Source organism: Crinia signifera, chromosome 8 (genome assembly GCF_055691185.1).
Source record: "Crinia signifera chromosome 8, ASM5569118v1, whole genome shotgun sequence".
Classification (NCBI taxonomy): domain Eukaryota; kingdom Metazoa; phylum Chordata; class Amphibia; order Anura; family Myobatrachidae; genus Crinia; species Crinia signifera.
In genome coordinates, this window is record NC_139224.1 from 43,001,798 (window position 1) to 43,026,102 (window position 24,305).

Sequence of the window (24,305 nt, forward strand, 5' to 3'; positions counted from 1 at the left end):
TGGGTAAAGTCAAATGACTAATTGTTAATTTTATATTATAATTTGCAAACTGTAAGCACTGTTCCAACTGAGTGCATGGCTGATATTTTATTTAACAAGCTATATAAATAATGTAGACAGAAGTAAATCTACTAAGACAATAAGGTAACATGGGGCAGCTGTCTTGTGCAGAAAAGGAATGACAATAATTGCTTTGAAAGCACGCGCATCTCATGTGTTTTATGTGTACAATCGCTGAGAAGGGTGCTGTCTCAGGCAGCAGGAGGGCTGGTTATACCCCTGGGTATAGCTTCACATTTTAAGTGTATCTTGCAGTTCATTAGAAAGTAGCACTGTCTTTGCTGTTCTCTGTGTGCCAAAATAAATTAAATAAGCTTTATTGCTTGCACTATACCTCTTGCCTTAGACTCGGCATGGGTCCTCAAACTGCAGCCCTCCAGATATTGTGAAACTAAAAATCCCAGCATGCCTTGCCACAGTTTTAACACTCTCTTATTGCAAAACTGTGGCAAGGCATGCTGGGATTTGTAGTTTCACAACATCTGGAGGGCCGCAGTTTGAGGACCCATGCCTTAGAGATTCCCAGTCCACAGTAAAGCAAGGGCCTTGGCCAGGATAGGCTGGGAACTACCTACCAGGATAACGTTTAATGCAACCCTACATGTTCCTGCTCAACACTAAAAATGGCTGCGGAGTGTGGCTTCTTATTGGTTTCCATGGGCCCACACAAGCCAGCCTTTCATTCTTTGGAATGAATCACAGAGTGCGAGAGCTCAGGTAATGTGGGTGGCAGTAGGAGTTAATAGGAGACCCTTGACCATCACAACACTAGTTAGCATTACTGCCTCATTACAGCACTGAGGTCCAGATCATGTATTTAATCATACATTACCAGGGAAGTCCAGGAACAGAGCATTTTCTCTCTGAAGGAGAGGGTCAGGTAGGCAACCCTGCCATATATATGTGGAGTTTGTATTTACTCTCCAACCTGCATGGGGTCCTCTAACAATCCTGGTAGGTCAATTGGATTCTGACACAAAATTAACCTATGTGTGTGTGTGTATATACATGTGGTAGGGAACGTAAGCAGTAACTGCTCACTGTAATAATGTGTGTGCCAAATACATTATTTTTAACACATTAAAAAAAAAAAAACATTAGATTCACTTCTAGTAAATACAAATAAACCGAGCAAGCAGAATATACCAAAAATAACACTGGACAATTGTTACCGAGTGCGAGAGTTAGTGACCATACACTCCCAGTCCGATTATCGTTTAAAAGCTAGTATAAGCATGCCAATGGGAAAAAGGCCTTTAGGTGGGTCCAGTAAGCACGATTAACACATCTGGTCTATCAGGGTCATTAACCAACATGTCCTTTATATAAAAGAACAATGGTGACATTTAGGAAAATTGCTGTACAGCCAACTGCAAAATATTAGGCGCTGCTTTCTGGTCAGGAACGGGCGAGTTGGTACATGGAGTCTCGCTGCCTCCGACCACAAGCAGCTTTGATAATTCCTTGCGCACTGGACCTGGAATGCTGCCTCCTTGGCTGTAAAAGTCTCTTCAAAGGCTAAGGAAACCTGTTGATCCCAGAGAGATTCTGGCAGCTGCTACATGTCTAGAAGTGCCTGAGAAAACAACGTTCATTCTTTTTCAAGACCCGCTTATCTGACAGAGAACCCTCCCTCTACTTCGGAAACTGCACATTCAAATCAGTAGAGAAGCGAAATTCATAACAAGCCATTGTTAACGGCACAATGTACATGGACTAAAAACCAAACAACAATATGGAAAACTATTTAAGACGCTAAACGCATTATATGCCAACAAATAACAGTGGGTTATGTGAAATCAAAGAGAGGGTGACCAGGTGGTGCCAGATGACAGCCCAACAGGATTTTGACGTCCAGTACACCGACATCAGAATCCCGACTGTTAAAATACCTGACAGTTGGTATCCTGACTGACCGGGGCTATTCTTCCTTGTGGGGGTGCCCGCAAGGGGCTTTATTGCGATCTCCCCCTGTCGGAGTACCAGTGGTCATGATTCCGAGGTCGGGATATACTGACACCCAGAATCCTAGCTGTCAGGCCACTATTCCACACTTTTGACCACATATATTAAGGGGATACAATCAGAATCATGTCAGCCAGGTTTCCGGCATTTAGTATACCAACTGCGACATCCCAACTGCGTCAAAGCACCAGCATCAGAACTACAAAAGTATCAGAATGCAGACGCCGAAATACGGACAGCTGGCATCCAGATTGGTGAGTATGGGGGCAGGATAGGGTCAGGCCGAGGAAGTGGGGGATTATGTTTAGGCACTAGTGAGGGGACTGATTGTTAGGCTGCCGGGGGGGGGGGATTAGGCACTTAGAAGGGTAACCCCTCCGTCCTGCTCTAGGGAAGGGGTTAGGTTTAGGCACTAGTGGGCGGACCTAAGAGTTAGGCTGTGGGGGGGGGGTTAGGTTTAGGTGGTGGGTTGTGGGGGTTAAGAATTAGCAGATGTCGCACAACTTTTATTTTCAATTTGGGGATAAATCAACTGTTCGTCATTTATCCTGTCCCAGTTGGTCCTAACTATATGAGAATATTAATGCAGTGTGATAGATCACATCTGTTTGCAACATGGTCATTTTAAGCCTGAACATCCACCATTTCCATGGTAGTGGTACAGGTCCCACGACTGGTACTTTTTTGGGTGGGATGTACAGTCTTCGGAAACAATGGTTCAGTGGCTCTGGCCCTGTACTTTATACTACACGTATTTTGTATTAGCTCACCGAAGTATTGGAGAAGCCCAAGATGGCTGCCTTATTTGTAGTACAGTTATTTCATGCAAACGTAAAGTGCATTGAGGGCTTTTTAAAAAAAAAAACACTATCTAAATAAATGTATTGTTATATTGCTATAATGATAGTCTGCTATCATTATATGACTTCGCTTTAGAAATAATTTGGGGACAATGGATGCAATGGCTGTAGGCCGGAGTTAGAAGGATATAGGCATGTGTTCCTGCATTGCACAGTTCCATGCTTTGTTTGGTACTTGTTATTTCATAGTAGGTACAAATTTACACCTTCACACGGGTGCATTTAGGCTGACGTCTAGTTCCGCATACAGGAGCCCAAAATTGTGTCCACGTGCCCACGTAGAATTTGTGCCCCTTTACAGCCAGCTATGCCCATTCGGCCAGAAGCACAAATGCAATCAAAATGCGAACAGCTCATATACTGCGATCCAGAACCTGCGCAATGCAAAACCCATGTCAAATGTTCTGTCAACTCGCGGTATGGGTCATTAAGTAGGCCAATACTAGGTCGACATGTCTAAGGTCAACAGGTCTAAGGTCAACACAAGCATTTGGTCGACAATGGCAAGGGCAAGGGCAACGGTCCAAAGTTAACTTTTTTGTCCCGCTTGTTGACATAGTCCTCTCACATGGCTGGCTACACTCGCCATGCTTCAGGCACACTAGTATATTATCCCTTTGTGCCCTAGTGGATGGTAGGGCATGAAATACCGCCTGTCAGCACACGTCGGCTCCAAAAATAGGTGCGAAAATCATGATGATCTTTTGACTGTCGACCTCACCATACTCGACCAAAGTCTACCTTCCAACCATGTTGACCGTTAGAGGACAACCTAATGACCTTCTATCTAATGCATCTAACGCAGCATCAGCCTCTGTATACTTCATGTCCTGTTTAGAAAATATCTACATTATGATACCACTGAAATAATACAAAGACAACACGAAGCACATATTTTGTGTACACTATACGCACAGCCACATGCAGACAAAATATACTTTGAAGTTTGGGTGTTTTTGTGCTCTTCAAGAGACTGTTAGCAATATTTATATCAGCAAAGATGCGAGCAGCTCTTGTACAAGGCTGTGCCTGGCAGTGTCACCAGCTCCAGTCTGCAGAGCACAGAAATAACTATATAACCACCAACTTGTGTTTACATAAGAGGTGTAAATGGTCCAGAATTCAGGATTACAGATTATTCTGAAGAATGCATTCCCCTGTACAAGATATATAGTGCTTGTATTGGCCACAATTACATAGGACTATATTTACAACTGGTGTTAAACATTTCAGATACATATGCAAGTAGCAAAGTGTATGTAGGTAGTCACAAGGACAAAACTGGTAATACCGTACATACAGTAACTGTCGCATACTGGACTAAACACTGCAAACGTCAGTGTATAGGGCTACATCCATACTGGCAATTCCAATATGTGTACCACATTTCTAAATGCATACAAATGAGTTGTAGATGTGTTTCCAAGTCCATTCCATCTGCTTTATTTAAAAGTGTTCCTTACAGTATCTCATTGCATTAAACATTGTGCTGCCATCGAGATGAACCAAAACCATTCAAAATAATGCAGTGCAAGTAAAAACACACATCAAAATGCAAATCTGTATGTGCACAGCCATCACTTGCACTTTAATTACATAAAAAAAGAATAATAACACCCAATTTTAATGTGAGGGGTTCTGTAGCCTTTTAGAGGTGCTGAAGCCAGCCATTTCTCTGCCAGGTTTTGGATCGGATCACTTGCAAGAACATTACATTAGAAATGAATGTTGTTTGGATCCTGGGTCATAAGCACTGGTATAAGTGGTAATTCTAAAGTAAGTGGGAGTCAGGGAGAGACAAAAAACAGGTTTGCTGACACCTGAAGCCTCCTATGTGTTCAGACAGGTCTGTCTGCAAATTGTTCTATTTTGCAGTCTTGCATGAGTGACAATTTACTGGTGTCTACTATCAGCCTATAGCACTCAGGCACTTGCTACATTTAACACAGAGCACATCCTAAACACATATACATAAAAACATGTCCAATTAGAAACTAGATAGAAAACTTTCAAATACTACAGATACAAAGGTTTAAATAGTATAAAAGTACATTGTCATCTATAAAACACAACTTTGATAAGTACTTTGCTGGTTGCCAGTTCTCTATCACAAGTGCTATCAGGAGTGAGACCATTAAGAATGTGGTCTCCCAATCTATCCCAAGAGCTAGCACTCTAATCACAGTGCAATTTGCGGACATCCCATTCATTCCCCCTGTACACGTAGCAGCCATGCACTCCGATGAGACACATTATAAGGTTCCCCATCTCACACATTACCTCTACTGATTTCGTGGTCGCAGTCTTCACTTCTAGGGTTAAATTGACCCTCTTGACAGTGAGGTAAAAGGGATAATCCTTGGCCACCATAGTGGCGTTGGGGCTGGTAGTGGTCACAGTGGATCCTGAGTGTGACACTGCAAGGTGACAGGCCAGCCTCACCTCCAGGGTAATGGTGGAGGAGGAATCCAGCTGTGCATTACAGGGCTGCTGAGTGCTGAGCCTGCTGCTACATGAGGACTAAGCAGTCTCCGGTCTGGTGTCAGCAGCAGCAGTACACCACACTGAGCACACTCACCGCACTGATCCCTCCTCTCTCTGCACGGGGGGGAGCGGGGGAGACCCAGCCAGCAGCAGCAGCAGCCGTGCACATCATCAGATGATCATTACCACCGCCGGCTGCTGCAGACACATCACTAATATAAGCCTATGGGTGGTGTTCCTGCAGGAAAGTGTAGGGCACAGCCTGGCCCCCACTCACTAACAGAGCTGATGGGTGTGGACTAAAAAGCACAAACAAAAAGGTCGACATGCAATAGGTCGACTTGGCCAAACGGTCGACACAAGCAACATGGAATATTTTGACACATAAAAAGAGGTCACTTAATTTTTCACTGGTTTTGTTGTTGTCAATGTCTACATGGATCCCCAAATAGTGTAGCAGTTTGCTTGCCATGTTTTGGGTATGGTGCCTCACTCTGCTGGCACTTCGCTCGGCACACTTCACCGTTCCCAACTGTAGTCAACATGGATGAAAAGTATGAAAGGTCAAACGGTACTTGTTTCCTAGCACGGCCACAATCAAAGTTAAGGTACACGATGGACGCGATGGACCCGATTTCCTTTGAAATCAGGTCCATTTTGCCGGCAAAGGCAAAATCGGGGGCATCGCGTCGGTCACGTGCATTAACATGGCCCCCGACGCGATGGACGCGATTTTGCCATAGGCTTCAATGTTAAAATATTTTTAACATTGAAATCGGGAGCATCGCGTCGGTCTTGTGCCATTATAATGGCACAAGATGAGATGGACTTGATTAAGTCCATTTTACATAGGAAACAATGTGAAATGGGCCAATATGACCCATTTCACATTGATATGGCCCCGTCATGGTTAAAAAGTTACGCCACCCCATTGTGAGCGTCACCCCATGATTGACGCCAACCCGAAGCGTGGCGAGAGCAGCGAGCCCTCGAGGGGCGGCGGTGTGCGTCCTCCGTCCTTTTCATACCCCTACTATCCACGTCGGCGTGGAGTTGAGAAAATAAAGTGTGGCGAGCGCAGCGAGCCACCGAGCCCGAAGCGTGGCAAGCGGACGCGTATAGCTGTGAAGTTATACGCGTCCCCTCGCGGGGTACGCTGCGCTCGCCACGCTTCGGGCTCGGTGACTCGCTGCGCTCGCCACACTTTATATTCTCAACTCCATGCCGACGTGGATAGTAGAGGTATGAAAAGGTCGGAGGACGCGCACCCCCTCAACGGCACCCCACGATTGACGCCAACCCGAAGCGTGGCGAGCGCAGCGAGCCCGCGAGGGGCGGCGGTGCGCGTCCTCCGACCTTTTCATACCCCTACTATCCACGTCGGCATGGAGTTGAGAATATAAAGTGTGGCGAGCGCAGCGAGTCACCGAGCCCGAAGCGTGGCGAGCGCAGCGTGCCCCGCGAGGGGACGCGTATAACTTCACAGCTATACGCGTCCGCTCGCCACGCTTCGGGCTCGGTGGCTCGCTGATAGAGCTGATGTACAGTGCAGGCTCCTGCTCACTGATAGAGCTGATGTACAGTGCAGGCTCCTGCTCACTGATAGAGCTGATGTACGGTGCAAGCTCCTGCTCGCTGAGGGGTAGATTTATTAAGTGGAGATAAGGGGCATATGCGCTATCCCCATGCGCTAAAGCAGGGGATAGCGCTTCCCCTTATCTATGACACCCGCCGAGCGGGTGTCTAGCCTGCGGCGGTGCGGGGCAGGAGGCATAGCGCAGCTCCGATATTTCGTAGTGCTCGCCTGCCTCCTGCCTAATTTATGAACGGTCAGCATCGCTGATCGTTCCGCCGCCTGCAGCTATCAACTTCGACAGCTGCAGACGGCGATGCCCTATGCCTACAGCAGGGACAGCGCTGTCCCTAATGCTGGCTCGGAGCTGCGCTGGGATCTCGCGTGAGTAGCGAGATCCCGCACATGCGCAGTCCAGCCGGCCGGGGAGAAGCAGACAGCGCGTCAGTGTTAAATGACGCGCTGTCAGCTTGAGGGGACATCACTGGAGGGGGGAGTTAGCGCTCCCCCGCTTCGGCGGCAAGTTCTTAGTAGATCTTGTCAGTGTCCCCTCCTGCTTCGCCTCGCTAATGAGGCGAAGCAGGAACTGTTATAGCGGCGCTCTTAGCACTGCTATAATAAATCTACCCCTCATATAGCTGATGTAGGGCGCAAGCTCCCACTCGCTGATAGAGCTGATGTAGGGTGTAGGCTCCTGCTCACTGATAGAGCTGATGTAGGTGTAGGCTCCTGCTCACTGATAGAGCTGATGCCGGAAGCCCGACTGTCGGACAGTCATCTGGCAGCCGATTTCTTCTGATTGGGAGTGGGACAGTGACATGCAATGAGGTCAATGGCCCTGGAGGCACTGGCTAGTATTCACGCCAGATTTACACATAGGCCCTTATTCAGATCTTATCACAGTACAAATTTGCTCTCAAAATGGGCAAAACCATGCTGCACTGCAGGTGGGGCAGATGTAACATGTGCAGAGAGAGTTACATTTGGGTGGGGTGTGTTGAAACTGAATCTAAATTGCAGTGTAACAATAGAGCAGCCAGTATTAACCCTGCACAGAAACAAAATAACTCACACAAATCTAACTCGCTCTATACATCTTGCATCCGCCCCACCTGCAGTGCAGCATGGTTTTGCCCATTTTGAGAATACATTCGTACTGCGATCAGATCTGAATAAGGGCCCATATTGCCTATGTATGAACCCGATGGAACACCCCCCCCCCCCCCCCCCACCCACCCACCCACCCTGCAGCCTAGGCTGATGCTGGTTCCTATTAGGGGGATGCCATTCAGAAGATTTCCCTGTTACTGCCTGTCTACATTCAATCATGAAGACGCTGATGGCGGCTGGAGTACCATCCCTTTATGCTCTTGTCATACATACGCATGCAGATTTGCACTGAGACTTGGCATACAGCTGTTCATATGCTTTTTTGCATGTAACTTCGTGAGTTAGGCACATTTTGCAGCCAACTCTGGATAAAGTCCATTTTGCAGAGCCTTTCACATATAACTTGCTATAGAAGGTCAAAAGTCAACAAGTCATTTGCAAGTGTAATTATCATCACTGTACTCAAAGTGTTACCTAAATCTGTAGCACTGTACAAAAAAAAAGACACACTTTCCTGTGGCCAAACATTTCTGCAGCCCAGGACACAATCAGGATCATATGAAAGTGATTATACTAAAAGGAAATTTCAAATCACAAAGAGACAGGAGGGTCTGGGAATACAAATTAATGACAACGTTTGACACCCTTAACACAGGACTGAATCTATCCGAGGGGTTTATGGCCCACTACAACATCTGAGGAATCTGTCCCAGAGAGAGTGAGGTCATCGGAGCTCTAACTCTGGTCTGTCATCAACTTAGAGACAATAAAACTTTCACACTACTTATCTACAAACCAATTAAGGACTCAATTTACAAGCTCATTCTGTTATTTTGTTTTGTTTTGATCTTAAGAATGTCCATCTATCACATCTTGTTCCTACTCTGCTGTGTATATATATGTGGTTCTTCACACACCTTGTTATACCATGCCTGAGGAAGAGACCTAAGAAGTCTCGAAAGCTTGCATTTTAACAACATTTATTTTTGTTAGCCATTAAAAGGTATCATATTTGCTAGATTGCTATTTTGTTTTTCTCACTGAGGAACAATAAAACTTTTCTTATTAACTGGCTAACACGGTACCAAACCTTTTTCTTTTGACTGTACAAATTGGCACACCGGCCTGTGATAAACAAATACAGTACCAATTAGTGGAACAAGGGTCAAAAGTCCCTGATCTCCTAACTTCACACTATGAAAAGTAAATAACTCTACTGGTAAAAAAATGTCACCCCTGGCCTGTCATTACCCATAATCCCTTAGTGCCATTGTATGGTTATATGGTACTAGGTGATTCATCGCGCCCTACGGGCGCTCTTCACACCGGCGTAAGGGGCTACGCCCCTTAATTTGTGAACATTTGTATTGTGAGAAATATGGTTAGAATTGTATGAAAGATGCCCTGTATTGCAGCTTCTGGCAGTGGGTGAGGGTCCAGCGTGGCAGCACAGGAGTACCGGACGGTGGCCCTGAGTCAGTGTCTCCTCCTACTGGGTGGGAGTTAGGGTGCATGAGAGCAGGAGGCTGGGATATGAGGCATGATAGGGTTATGTGGGCAACACAGCGTCAGCGATTACCCAGTGGTGGAAGTTACGGTTCAGGAGAGCAGGAAGCTGGGTAGTGATAGGGGTGTGTGGGCATACGGGGGACTAAAGAGGGTGGTGGACACTGTGGAGCTTCTGCCAGTGGGTGAGGGTCCAGCGTGGCAGCACAGAAATACAGGAGTCAGTGTCTCCTCCGACTGGGTGGGAGTCAGGGTGCATGAGAGCAGGAGGCTGGGCGGTAAAGCATGATAGGGGAATGTGGGCAACACAGGGTGAGGGGGTCTCCACTGGCGGAAGTTACGGGGCAGGAGAACAGGAGGCAGGGCAGTGTCCTCCCACATTGATGGCAAAAGTATTCAACATCGGCCATAAACCATTGATTATTTGAAAATCATTGATGGTCGATGGGCATCCCTAGAACTGGAGGAGGGTGGGGGACAGTATGCAGCTCCCGGCAGTGGGTGAGCGTCTCCTCCCACTGGGAGGGAGTGAGCGTGCATGAGAGCAGGAGGCTGTATAATAGTGGTATGTGGGCAAGACATTGATAAAAGTTGTGGCGCTGGTGCAGAGGGCAGTGGGGAAACCTGCAGTGCGGCAGCCAGGGCCGGATTTCCCACCTAGGGGCGGTACCTGCTTGTGGTGGTACAGGATCCCCCATTGTCACGGGAGTACGTGAAATGCGGGAGCGGGGGCCGCGGTGGTCTGCTGGGGGGTGGAATTGCCGGAAGGGGGTCTCGGGGGTCTGCAAATTGCGGGAGGGGGGGTGGTGTGTGGGGATCCGCGGTTAGCGGGAGGGGGCGGGGGTCCGCAAATCGTGGGCAGGGGCGTGGGGGGGCTTGAATCGTGGGAAGGGGGTCCGCAAATTGCGGGAGGGGGGTTGTCGGGGTTAGTGAATTGCGGGAGGGGGGGTTGCGGAGGTCCGTGAATTGCGGGAGGGGCGCGTGGGGTGCCGTGAGTCAAGGGGGGGTGGTGCGGGGGTCCGTGAATCACGGGAGGGGTCATGAATCGCAGGAGGGGGGGGTCGTGGGGGGGCTGCGAATCTCAGGAGGGGGGGTGTGGGGGGTTGCCGTGAATTGCATGAGGGGGGCGTGAATCAAGGGAGGGTGGGCGCAGGGGGGTGGTGTGGGGGTCCGTGAATCGCGGGAGGGGGCATGAATCGCGGGAGGGGGGGTCGTGGGGGGTTGCGAATCGCAGGAAGGGGGGTGTGGGGGGTGCCGTGAATTGCGTGAGGGGGGCATGAATCGCGGGAGGTGGGGTCCCCGAATGTGTGAATTAGGGGGCGGTCGCAAATCGCGAGAAGTGCCAAAAGGGCCCGCAAATCGTGGGAAGGGGGCGCTACGGGGGTTCCGTGAATCGCGGGAGGGGGCGGCGCGAATTGCGGGAGGGGGGTCGCAAATCACAGTAGGGGGGGGGGTGCCGTGAATCGCGGGAGGGGGGGTCGCGGGGGGCCCTTTTAATGCCGGGAGGGGGGGTCGCAGGGGTCCGGCGAATCGCGGGAGGGGAGGATGCAGGGGTCCTGCGAATCGCGGGAGGGGGCTCGCGGGAGGGGTCGCTGGGGTCCCGCGAATTGCGGGAGGGTCGCGGGGGGCCCGCGTTTCGCGGGAGGGGGTGGTCGCGGAGGTCCAGCGAATCGCGGGAGGGGGTGGTCGGGTCTGGGACGGATATTAGACAGCACTTACATCGACAGCCATTACATCGACACCATTAGTTCGACAGCTCAATAGGTCGACATGGTTTTAGGTCGACATACCATTAGGTCGACGTGTCATTATGTCGACAGCTCATTAGGTCGACAGCTCATTAGGTCGACAGCTCATTAGGTCGACAGCTCATTAGGTCGACATGTTTTTAGGTCGACACTGCCATTAGGTCGACAGAGTCTATGTCGACAGTCAAAAGGTCGACATGGGTTTTTTTCACTGTTTTTTTTTTGCCCGGAATGTCGACACAGTCGACATGGACAAAGTTTGAAGTGTACCGCAGCCGCTCGCTATGCTTCGGGCACGGTGCCTCGCTGCGCTCGGCACACTATTTTATTCTCCCACCACGCCCTAGTGGATAGTAGGGCATGAAATACCGCCTGTCGGCACATGTCGGCTCAATAAACAGTGAAAAAACCCATGTCGACCTTTTGACTGTCGACATAGACACTGTCGACCTAATGAGCTGTCGACCTAATGAGCTGTCGACCTAATGAGCTGTCGACCTAATGACATGTCGACCTAATGGTATGTCGACCTAAAACCATGTCGACCTATTGAGCTGTCGAACTAATGGTTTCGATGTAATGGCTGTCGATGTAAGTGCTGTCTAACAATAGTCCGGATACCGGGGTGGTCGCGGGGGTCCCGCGAATCGCGGGAAGGGGGGTCGCGGCAGAGGGTAGGGATGTGCAGGAGTAATGGTGGATGGTGGCTGTGAAGTAGGTTGGTGGATGGTGGGCGTGTACTGTAGCCCTGGCTGGGCGGGGGGAGGTGATGTCAAGGGGGTGGAACGTCAGACACATGAAAGTGAAACTGTCCTACACAGGAACGTTCTCCACAGGGGTTGAGTGACAGATCTGGCTAAATATATAAGAGATTACCTATGGCCAATGTAACCGGTATGTTAGTAATTAAGGTAGGTATTAATCAAGAGTACATAGCAGCAGGATTACAATTGCAGTGGGACTGCCATTAATTGAAAGCTATGTTATTTATATACAACTTCATGACTCCATCTGAAAACTCCAACAGCACCGCACGGTCGTCCACTCCCAAGGCTCCCAAACAGCACCGCACGGTCGTCCACTCCCAAGGCTCCCAAACAGCACCGCACGGTCGTCCACTCCCAAGGCTCCCAAACAGCACCGCACGGTCGTCCACTCCCAAGGCTTCTTCAAAACCAGACAATGAAAATGGATCAGGCAATTCACACTATAAGCATTCAGTGCTGGATAGCCAACCATAGGGAGGAACCGAGAGAGAGCTCTTCTAGCATTGCTGGGACAGATGAGGAAGGTTCAAGTCATGAAGGCAACCAAATATATATCATTATTGGGACCAGGTTTGTTAACTTGGTATGCCCATAGGGTACAAAGGCCCTTATTCTGGTTGACTTGCTCGGGCATGAATTTGCACCCTTGCGAGTCAACCATAACCTGCCCTGCAAATGGTGATTATGGTTGACTCGCAAGGGTGGTTTTACATAAACATCCATTCGCATGCCAGTGGGAACCTCCCCCATCTTTCGATGGTCGCTGACCATCGAATGATGCTGAAGGCGCACGCATATGTAAGGGGGGTCCAGACCATCCTTACATATGCGTGTAGAAATCCGGTTATGTCAGCTGTCCACCCCCCCCCCCCCCCGTCACGAATGCATTAGCATGTATACGCCCAGCGTTTTCATGGGAACGCCCATGAAACGCTGGGCATTCACATATGCTAATGGTGCCTGGCACCACACGCCCCTCTCCACCCCCCGCTCTAAAGGTAGGGAGCGTGCACCCAGCAAAGCGATTTTTCGCCAATTTCACATGCACCCGGCATGTACACATGCATAGAAATGCTGCTGCACATACGCAAATCATTGGTCCCCCTTGCGTATTCGCGCAAGAGCTAGTCAACCAGAATAAGGGCCGTAGTGTATACTCTAGTGTAAACCAAACTTAGTTTAAGTGTTAAAGAACTTAAAAAATGAAACACACATGCAGAGGTTTTCTGTTGCCTGGCTTGCAGAAGTATCAGGAAGCATGGCTACCTGGCCAAAAGCAAGACTGGTCTCTTCCCGCTATAGGGAAACCATGGGCTCATTTACAGAAGGTTCATTCACCTGTCTCATAGGGACCCTTAAACATTTAGGCTTCCTCTTCCAATCAGTTGCTGTCCAGGTTATTTGAATTGGCTAGGTTAGTCCGACTTCAAGCACATCTTATTCTCCGCACTAACATTCAGATGCACTAAGCTTCAAAAGTGATAAAATGCAGAGTGATAAACCACCAACAATCAGCTCCTGCCTGACATTTTTCAAACACAGTGTGTGACACGGCAGGTAGGAGCTGATTGGCTGGTGGTTTATCACTCTCTGTTTTATCACTTTTGAAGCTTAGTGCATCTAGCCTTGTATTTGGACCTGAACTGTTAGGGGTATTTAAGGACCGGGGTTGGGAACCACTGATCTAGACTGATTCCCACTTACATTTTTCTTCCTGGTCCCAATATGTGTTATCTCTGCGCCCTCTCCTTCTCATTTTTAATGTGCTTTGTGATAAGCTTTGTCTACCTTATAAATAAAGGATAATACAAATAAAACTAGCCTTTAGGGGGGAGTAGGAGAGATTCTCGTTCTAAAACAAACATTTATCAACTTATCCAACAAGTAGCGTTGGGCAAAACAGAATCTAGCTACTAACCTATAATTCTGATGTGTAAACAGAGCAGTTATCACATCTACACATCATGTAATTGTTGGAGAGATTGTGAACTGGCACGCACAATAGGAGGAAAATCCTTTCAGTTATGAAAGCAATGAAAATTCCACAGGAGAGTGAAGACTTTAAAGCAGAAATGAATTTCGCCCCTGGGGAGACCAGTGGAAAGTGCAGGTCGACATATAAAGCTTCACTTTTTCTTTACAACTTGTCAGCCAAGACATTTAGTCTTGCTCTGGGCAATAATAAAGAACCTGCAATTGAGCTGAAACATTTTGAGATGTGATTAAAACTCCAGGTCAGAAAACGGTTGGCGTTTAGATCATTGTGGAATAAAATTGTATACGATTCTTGAACCAGTGCCTGTGAGTTATATGTTCCATTTCAGCTCCTGCAGTTGTCAGATTTACGTAAAGAGTAAGGGTGGCGCCAGATTTTTCCCCCCATAAATAAAAGAGCAGCGGCGGTAAGTGCTGAGAAGTGGGTATAAGTGTGAATGGGGTGTTTTGGAATACCATGCGTCAAGCAAGCATTGTTTAAACACCCTGCTGGAAAAAAAATAATAATTTTATGAAAAAGTGTTTCTATTAAAGCACGGATGAGGAACCTCCAGCTGTTGTTGAACTACACATCCCAGCATGCATTGCAACAGTTTTAGCATGGCCAAACAGAAAAACTGTAGCAGGGCATGCTGGGATGTTTAGTTCAACAAGGGCTGGAGGTTCCCCATCCTTGTGGTGAAGCAACATGTATTTCATGTAGCTCCTGAGGAAGCTGGATAGAGAACATCCAGAGAAACGCTTTGAGCTTTTTGAATGATCGCTGATCCATCCACCATAGTACCAAGTGATGTCCCACCTCCCACTGACGTCCACAATTCTCCTGTTTTCTCTGGATTACAACAACCTTTTGGGATACCTGCACTATTCCTAAATATCCAATATATAAGGAGAAGATGCCCAATAGGGAGGTATTTGAACCCTCAATAAGGGAACTTTGGGACTCTATCGTCACCCTGTTCTGGTCCACAAATATCGCCAGAAAACATCGGATGGTAATATACATCATCATATCACCAATATACCACCTGTCATCTAAAAACAAGCCATTCTATATGGAGCTCTAAATGACATGATAAATACACCTGTGATATTTCCATTGCTCATTAGCATTATATATGATTTTAGGATTCTTTATACGTCCAATGTATATTTTTATATGTAATCATTAAATTGTCTTTTTAAATTGAGACCCGTCTGGTCTACATATTGGTTCAGCCAGCGCCGGCACATTCTCTATTTTTTACCTATGTATTTCCGTAGCAATGGTGGCACAAGCTAAATAAATTCTTGGTAGGACAAAAAACTACTATCACTATGAATAAACTTGCCTTATTTAAATAACAAAGCTATGCATCTGGGGACAGTGCCATTACATCTTAAGTTACAAAGAACACTATTGCTGCTATACATCTGATTAGGATAGAAGTGTTCCTGTCATGGGGCATAGGCAAACACGGGGGGGTAGCCTGATAAACCCTCTACCCAACAGCCCGGCCAGTGGCCACTAAGAACTGTAATAGATAAACTTCACTTTAACAGGGCCTAAACACGGGGAGATGAGCGTTCTGAGCAATGCTAGATCGCTCAGCAAACAGCGCTGAACATAGATGTTGTGTCAGGAAAACACTGGCCCTGACACCGGCGATTATAGATTTATCCAGCATGCTGGATATTAATTGCCAGGGCGATAGCGACTATCGCTATGCGCCTACACATGGAGCGATGTAGGGGTATTTTCTAAGCAATCTCACTAAAATGCCTAGGAATCACTACGTGTAGGCACCATGAGACTATGCTTCAAAAGTGATAAAATGGAGAGTGATAAACAGCCAGCCAATCAGCTCCTGCCTGACATTTTCCAAACAGGGTCTGTGACATGGTAGGTAGGAGCTGATTGGCTCTCCATTTTATCACATTTGAATCTGGCCCTATATCTTGTTACATGCTAATTATGCATCCTTAATGGGCTGGCAACAATCCTTAATGGGCTGGTAATGGGCTCCAAGATCAGACAGTTGGAACCACCCCCTCCAGCAGCCTGCATCTGCCCCTGATTGGGGGGGGGGGGGTATTGAATACAATTGATGTGTTTGAAATTTAATACGGGGTTGGGTTAGCTTTCTTGTCATCTATTAAATAAATGTTATCTCGGCCTGTGCTAGTGAAACGATCTCTGTCTTTCTGCAGAAGCATAATATTAATACTAACACGTAAATGCCATTTACCCAAAATAAACAAATGTGCTCTTTTTCAAGAAACATTGCGTGTGATCTCTACCCCAGAAAGCAGACTTGCATGGAGTGCTGAAAAGGTCACTTTAATCCCTCAGTGGAGTGTGTATATAATAAAAATTATATAATAATCCCGGCTGCCACTTACTATCTCTTGTACAGAGGAATTTACAGTAAACCTCCAAAATACCAATCAAGCAAATAAATTGTCCTGGACAATATTATCTGTCACTTTAATTTAAACCCAACTGTTTACTCTGAATGATGTCTCCTTCACGGTAGCTGGCGCCAAGTGACTTACGTTAAAATCCCTCTATATATTTAGGGCTGTTTGTGTAAGGTTCTGCAGAAGCACAAGTGGTTGGTACACAGATACACGGGGTAATGCATGATCGGAACCACATGTCTGCTCTGCATGACCAACTCCTCTGCTTTCTCCCTGTATGTAAATGGAATAAAAGTTGCACATACAGCCTCTCGCACACCACCCAGATATACATACATCATAATACTGCTTCTAACCTCCGGATTCACCAAGAGTTGCAATCTCATTTCAACCTATCCTAATTCTGTATGTATAGTAACGCATAAATCAGTTTGTCTGTTTCCTTTCAGAAACCAGAAGATATACAGTATACAGCGCACTGATCTACTGAACAATATTAATTGATGTGGGATGCATATTTGTCTGCTTTCCTTTCCGAAACCCGAAGATATCTACATAAGTATAATTGAACGATGTTTGTGTGTGTGTGTGTGTATGGATTTTCCACAATAACTTTCGAACGCTTCAACGAATCGTCTTCATACTTTGCACACTACCTTATCATCTTCAGTGATGATCTAAGTTCGAAGGTGGGTTTAATCGGAGCACCCGTTAATGGTGCTGTCATAAATGTCCATGCTATTTCTGTTGTTTTCATGCATTGTGATAGGTCGTTGGAAAGCTTATGACTTTTGGAATACGCACAGGGCCATTGGAAGCCACGCCGGGACTCAGTAATAAAAGGGTGTGGTCAACTGGAGGGGCGTGGTCAATGGGAGGGGGCATGGCCGAACCCATGTAAAAAAAACTATTTTGCAGGGGATGCTGGCTGTGTGCTGGAGGTGCAGCCACTGTCTTCTGCAGCAGCCCCTTCTCTCCTGGGGCTGCTGCTGGCAGCTTCGGCTGTGTGCAGCCACTTGGAGAACTGGGTGGGCTCGGGAACGCACGGGTGCTCAACTGCTCAGGCATTCCTGTGTTTGGACACCCAAACACACAAACGGCCATGCGCGCCCGAGCCCAAGCCTCACTGAGCGGCCCCGATCCTCCCCAGGCGGCGACGGGGAGGATCAGAACTGCATACATTGTTGAAGATTGTACACATTTTTCTGCAGATTGTAGATCTAGTAGACATTTACATGCCAACCACGGTCACTCGGTGTGAATCACACCTATTAAAGTCATTACACCCCACGGTAGCAATACATAGCTAATTAAACGCTCACAGTCTGTTCTATCACGGCTCCACGGTGGTTTAACCGTTTTTAAACACCTTTTCTATTCTTTGTACACCTGACTGTCATTTTTCTATATTTTAATTGTTTGATTGTGACACCTCCCACACAATCTGTGGGTGGGTATCACATTTCTAATATTTTTCTATGGGATATAATAAAAGTTAATTTTTATTGTAAATATTATATTTGGTACTTGTTTCCTAGCACGGCCACAAATCGCGGCCATCGGGGGTCATTTTAGTGGCCTGCGACGCGACCGACGCGATGCCCCCGATTTTTCCATTGAAATGCATTGAAAACAGTGAAAATCGGGTCGGTCGCGTCGTGTGCGGCTAAAAATGCTTAAATGGTCCACACGCGATGGCCGCGATTTCCCCATAGGGAACAATGTTAAATGGGTAACTTTACCCCCGATGACCGCGATTTCCCATAGGAAACAATGTTAAATGGGTCAATTTACCCAAATCATCATAGGGAACAATGGTAAATGGGCCAGAAAGCCCAAAAAACACCCCTGAACATTGTCATGTCCCCCCAAAAGTAGTTCACGCCACCCCGCGATGAACGTGAACCCGAAGCGTGGCGAGCGCAGCGAGTCCGCGAGGGGCGGCGGTACGCGTCCTCCGACCTTTTCATACCCCCACTATCCACTAGGGCGTGGAGTTGAGAATAGAATAGTGTGGCGAGCGCAGCGAGCCACCGAGCCCGAAGCGTGGCGAGCGCAGCGAGGGGACGCGGATACCTTCACAGGTAAACGCGTCCCTTCGCGGGCTTCACAGGTATCCGCGTCCCCTCGCGGGGCTCGCTGCGCTCGCCACGCTTCGGGCTCGGTGGCTCGCTGCGCTCGCCACACTATTCTATTCTTAACTCCACGCCCTAGTGGATAGTAGGGGTATGAAAAGGTCGGAGGACGCGTACCGCCGCCCCTCGCGGGCTCGCTAAGCTTCGGGTTCACGTTGATCACGTGGTGGCGTAAACTACTTTTGGGGGGACATTTCAATGTTCAGGGGTGATTTTGGCCCATTTACCATTGTTCCTATGATAATTTGGGTAAATTGAGCCATTTCACATGGTTTCCTATGGGAAATCGTGGTCATCGCGGGTAAATTGAGGCATTTAACATTGTTCTCTATGGGGAAATCGCGGGCATCGCGTCTGGCCCATCGCAGCCCATTTTTTAGTGCATGCGATGCCCGCGATTTTACCCCCGATGCCCGCGATCATGATCGTTGTGGCCATGCTAGGAAACAAGTACCTTATATTTAGTGGAACCCTGAATAACCGTTAGAGTGTGCACCCACAAAGTCTCTTTCCTTCTTCTTCCTTGTTTTTGATTGCTGTACATGCAACTAGAGACGGGTAGCACCATCCTCAATGACAGGTATTCAATGCTGTTTGCGAGTGGTGACAGTGAGCAGGTCTTCCTGCTCGCTGTCACCACTCACCCTGACAGCATTCAACACACCCTCCACATACGCCAATTCCCCCTCGCTCCATTTTTTGAGCGAGGGAGAATTGGCGGATGCGGCTCTAGAAGCAGCGAGACTCACGGCTAAAAACTGCGAGTTTTCTGCAGTAGCCGTGGGTCTCGCTGTTTTGGGGAATTCTCGCCGTCCTGTGACGGCAAGGATTTCCCCAGAAGGTTGAATAGAGCGAGCGGCCGGCGCGGGGGTTAAACAGCGAGGATCGCTGGTTTTCTGCAATCCTCGCTGTTTAACCCCCTCGCCGACCGCTTGCTGCAGCATTGAATACCCCCCAGTATTTTAAGAGGAATACAGAATTCTTATTAACAACACTTGAACAGTAATAAATGGGATCTGTGCGGATCTACATAAAACTTGTATTTGCATCCTATGGATCATCATAAGTAGACATAAAGGGGGTATAAACGGGGGGAACGTATAAAGGCCCCTATACACTATGTGATTTGGGCACAATTTCACCTGATTCGGCTTAATCTGGCCGTGAAATTAGCCCAAATCTCACATGTAGACAGCACGTCCCACCCGCGGTCCCGTGCGCATCGAATCGAATCAAAGGCGGGAGGTCGGATGTGCAGCCCGGAGCGGGGGATGCCAGCTAACAGAAAGCTGGGCGGAGGGAGCAGAGGGGCGGCAGAGGGAACCAGGCAGGGGAAGCCACTGCCAGGCAGTGTCAGCGGGAGCACTTAAAAAAAATGAATAGGAAGCCACTGATTGGCTGAGACATCTCTCAGACAATCAGCGGTTCCCTCTGACACACCCCCCTGCTTCCACCGTCCAGCTTTCTGGCCGCGGGCAATCCCCCCCCCCCCCCTGCTCCCTGGTCCCCTCACCGGCGTCCACCGCCCCCCCCCCCCCCCTGCTCCCTCCACCTGCAGCTCCCCGGGAGTTGCATGCGATTAACCACATGCAAAACTTGGCATATGAAGTGCCTAATCGCGCGTGACCCCTCCCGGGGAGCTGCCGGGGCAATCAGGTCTGACTTGTCCTTAGGAAAGGAAAAGATATCAGTGAATTGCCATGCCATACCACCTACAGCTGACCCCTATTCAACCCTCCTTATCTGTTGACATGTGTACGCTACCTGGTGGCTTTTGGAAACGGCCATTATAGTGTTGTTTTTTTGTTGTTGGTTTTTTTTTTTTAATCTTTAAAAACTGCAACCAATCAAAAATGAAATGAGACATCATTGATTTCATTTCAGTAAATCAACTAAATGAAGCTTGATATCTGCTGTGGTGTCTTCATTTATGACTTATCAATGAAAATGATCAAAGATATTTTGATAAATTCTTGTTAGTGATCAAAAAAAATATCTAAGTATATATATCTGGATGATGCTGTTACTGAAACATTCTCGCTTGGTAAGCTGAGAAACAAGGTTCTTTGTGTGGAATGATTTATGCCTATATGTGTTGCTGAACACTTACCGAAAGAAATATAAACTTTAATGAGAATTGCAATGCTGGCACCTGCACACGGACAGCCCTGGCTGGCGCCAATCTCATGTCCTGAATGACCTTTGTGCACAGACCAGACTGTGTGTTGGACGGGAAAACCCTGCCCAAACATCATGGACGAATCATATTGTCAGGAAACTGCAGGAAACGTGAGTTGGTGAAAGTGACAAATCAATCAGCAAAGGATAAATTGTTAAAACTGTTAAGCAACCATTGCAAAATGATTTTACACAGAATGCAATATAGCATTAGGTCTATATGGAAACATATTGACTCATACAGTTCTGAAAATAAACATATTGTACACCAGAACATCAAATACAATCTGTATTATCAGCATCCGAAAGGGCCGTACACACTGGGCAATTTGGAGATGAAAGCAGCAAAGTTTTGTAGTTTGAGCTCAAAAGTCACCCAGTGCGTACAGAGGAGCAATTATTGATGATGAGCGCTCCCGCATCATCACCTGCCACCGCCGCGATGATGCTGACGGACGATATCGTCCAGCTATGTAAAGCCATCCACCCTGGGAAAATCAATTTGAATCAGCAGAATTGCCCAGTGAGTGTGGACCTTAACACTATTTTAAAACCATTATTTTTGTCTAACATAAATATTAAGAGAAGAATGCATCGTTGTCTTTTTCTTACAGGTGTAAAATTATTTTTACAGGCTGTTTTTATCTCTGTCTACTTTATTGCTCCCAAAGCATTGATTCAGAGGATCCCTACTATTATAGTCTGTACAGTAGCGTAACTTGAAATATTGTGCCCCCCCACACCAAAAGTTGCTGGTGCGCCCCACCACCCGCCACATATATACTTACATATTCAGGAGCTGGGCTGTCATCGCTGCGGGTGGGAGCTGGGATGCCTGTCAGCGCTGTGGGTGGGATGTCAGTGCTGCGGGCGGGTTCGCTGCGGTGTTCCCGGCTACCCTCCTGGCTTCATTCTGATGCTTTGAAGAACAGACCATCACAAAATGTCCGCCCCCATACAGCAGACAGTTTCAGAGAACTGTCTGCGGTACTTATGTAGTATCTGGGCTGCCGATTTTTTGATTGTATGCCTTAAGTTAAGGCATACAATCAGATGCGATGCGATGCGATATCGCATCGCATCGCATGCGACCATCGGATGCGATGACCCGATTTTTCCATAGGAATCAATGTTAAAATGGACTGAGTCCATTTTAACATGGAATTCAATGGGAAAAAGGGGTCCTTTTCATACCCCTACTATCCAAGTGGGCATGGAGTTGGATATAAACCTGTGGCGAGCGTAGCGAGCCACCGAGCCCGAAGCGTGGCGAGCGCAGCGAGCCCCGCGAGGGGCCGGTATTCTGTGTCCCCTCGCGGGGCTCGCTACGCTCGCCACGCTTCGGGCTCGGTGGCTCGCTACGCTCGCCACAGGTTTATATCCAACTCCATGCCCACTTGGATAGTAGGGGTATGAAAAGGACCCCTTTTTCCCATTGAATTCCATGTTAAAATGGACTCAGTCCATTTTAACATTGATTCCTATGGAAAAATCGGGTCATCGCATCGCATCGCATCGATGGTCGCATGCGATGCGATGCGATGTGCCCGATTCGACCCGATTTAGAAATCGGCAGCCCAGATACTACATAAGTACCCTGTCTGCTGTATGGAGGCGGACATTTTATGATGGTCCGTCTCCATAGCAGCAGAATGAAGCCAGGAGGGGAGCCGGGACCACCGCAGCGAATACAGGTAAAGCTGCGGGGGATAAGGGGGCATTACAATTGCACCGCACCTACACAGCGCCTCCCCGCGACCGTGGGGGCTGTGGTGCTATTGTTACGGCACTGAGTCTGTCTTATATAACAAGGTTGCATGTATATTGAAGTGTTACAAAATACTGACATTATTCACCAAATATTGAATTGATTTAGATTCTGCTCATTCACTTTGCATAGTGTTAATTGATAAAGATAAACTATTAACGTGTCTATTATTTAAAGCATTCTTAGGGGTAAATTTACTAAGTTATGCTGTGGGCTACATCCCATCTTCAATAGAACTCCCAGCTTAGTAAATTTACCCCTTATGGAGGCCACACACGCACCGATGCGGTCGGTGCGATGCTGTACGATGGGGTGCGCGCTCCCGCGGCACCTCATCGTACAGTACAAAAAGTATGTGCTGCACATACTTTTTGTACTAGCTTTTTCTAGCATAGCATCGCATCGCATGCACATCATATGCACAAGGCATACGATGCGATGCTATGTGTGCTAGTTAAGCCCACAACGCACGCCGGTATGGGTGCGTGTGTGGGCTGCTTTAGTGCAGTATTTATTTATTTATTATTTATTCAACATAATTTCAATTCCCTACCTCTGTGGGTGTGGCACTACAATTAGCAAAAAGTGACCCCCTATGAAAGCTCAAGTGGGACTTTTAACATCACACCATTTTAGAGCAACACTCTTTACGCGGCTGAACCCAGCTGGGGGGTGGGTGTTTGCGGCCGCCCCACCGCTGCAACTGCTGACTTGCTCCGGTGCACGGTCCACGAGAGGGGGGGTGCGGGTGCCGGAGCAAGTCAGCGATGGCAGCACGACCACAAACTGTGGTGTGGGTGAGTGGTGGAGCTCAACTGGCTTTTGGGGGGTTTGGGTAGGGGGTGCGGCACCACTCACCTTGTCACCTTGCTCCACGGGGTGGGGTATTGTGCAGCCGCCGCTGACCTGCTCCCAAGTGCTGCCCTCCAGTGGCCAGTGCCCCCAAGCAAATGCCTAAAGCTGCCCAGTGGTGCCGGCCATGGTCTCACCAGTACTAGAGAACAGGGGAGGTACTTCCCTCCCCTTGCAGGCATTTAGGCCTGTAGCCTGTCAATCAGGCAGTGGCTTGGAGGAACCAAGCACATCCCAACTTTGGAGTTCTATGTAAATGTACGGCTGTACATTTTTCGGTACTTGTGTAGTTTCACGGCGCCGCTGCGCACACACTCTGTTTGAAACTTGACAGCCTGCCAGACTCTGGGCGCGTGCCGCTGTAGCTGTTCTCAGAGCTACGTTACCAGCGTAGCGTGTGCGCTTGCCGCTCTTGCTGTTCTCAGCGCAGCGCTACGTTATCAGCGTAGCGTAGCGTCTATTTCCGTCTAAACTCAGCACACCGCTATCAAAGGGGGTGTCCGAAATGCAGATGCTACAATTTAGACGCTTTAGCGTCTGAATCCATATGCACTGTGCAAAACACTCTTAAACCTGTCCAGAGTGGCACTAGTCGACGCAACAGCTGTCGACCTTGTAAATCCCACTATCCACGCCAACCCGAAGCGTGGCGAGCGGCGGCGGTACGCGTCCTACGACCTTTTCACACCCCCACTATCCACGTCGGCGTGGAGTTGAGAATAGAAAGTGTGGCGAGCGCAGCGAGCCCCGCGAGGGGACGCGGATAACTTCACAGGTATCCACGTCCCCTCGCGGGCTTCACAGGTGTCCGCGTCCCCTCGCGGGGCTCGCCACACTTTCTATTCTCAACTCCATGCCGACGTGGATAGTGGGGGTATGAAAAGGTCATAGGACGCGTACCGCG

The 24,305-nt window shown here is 48.1% G+C and overlaps 1 protein-coding gene across 3 annotated transcripts in view; it reads right to left on the reverse strand.

Annotated features, from left to right (window-relative positions):
• ARHGEF3 (Rho guanine nucleotide exchange factor 3) overlaps positions 1-24,305 on the reverse strand; it is a 259,309-nt gene that overhangs the window by 38,548 nt on the left and 196,456 nt on the right. Inside the window, exon 1 of one of the 3 annotated variants that reach the window (XM_083156240.1) lies at positions 5,166-5,554. The exons of the other annotated variants lie outside the window; for them this stretch is intronic. Within the exon in view, the coding sequence (XP_083012366.1) occupies positions 5,166-5,255 (90 nt within the window). The 5' untranslated portion in view covers positions 5,256-5,554. Of the gene's footprint in view, positions 1-5,165; positions 5,555-24,305 lie in introns of those variants that run through there. 3 annotated transcript variants of the gene reach the window in all.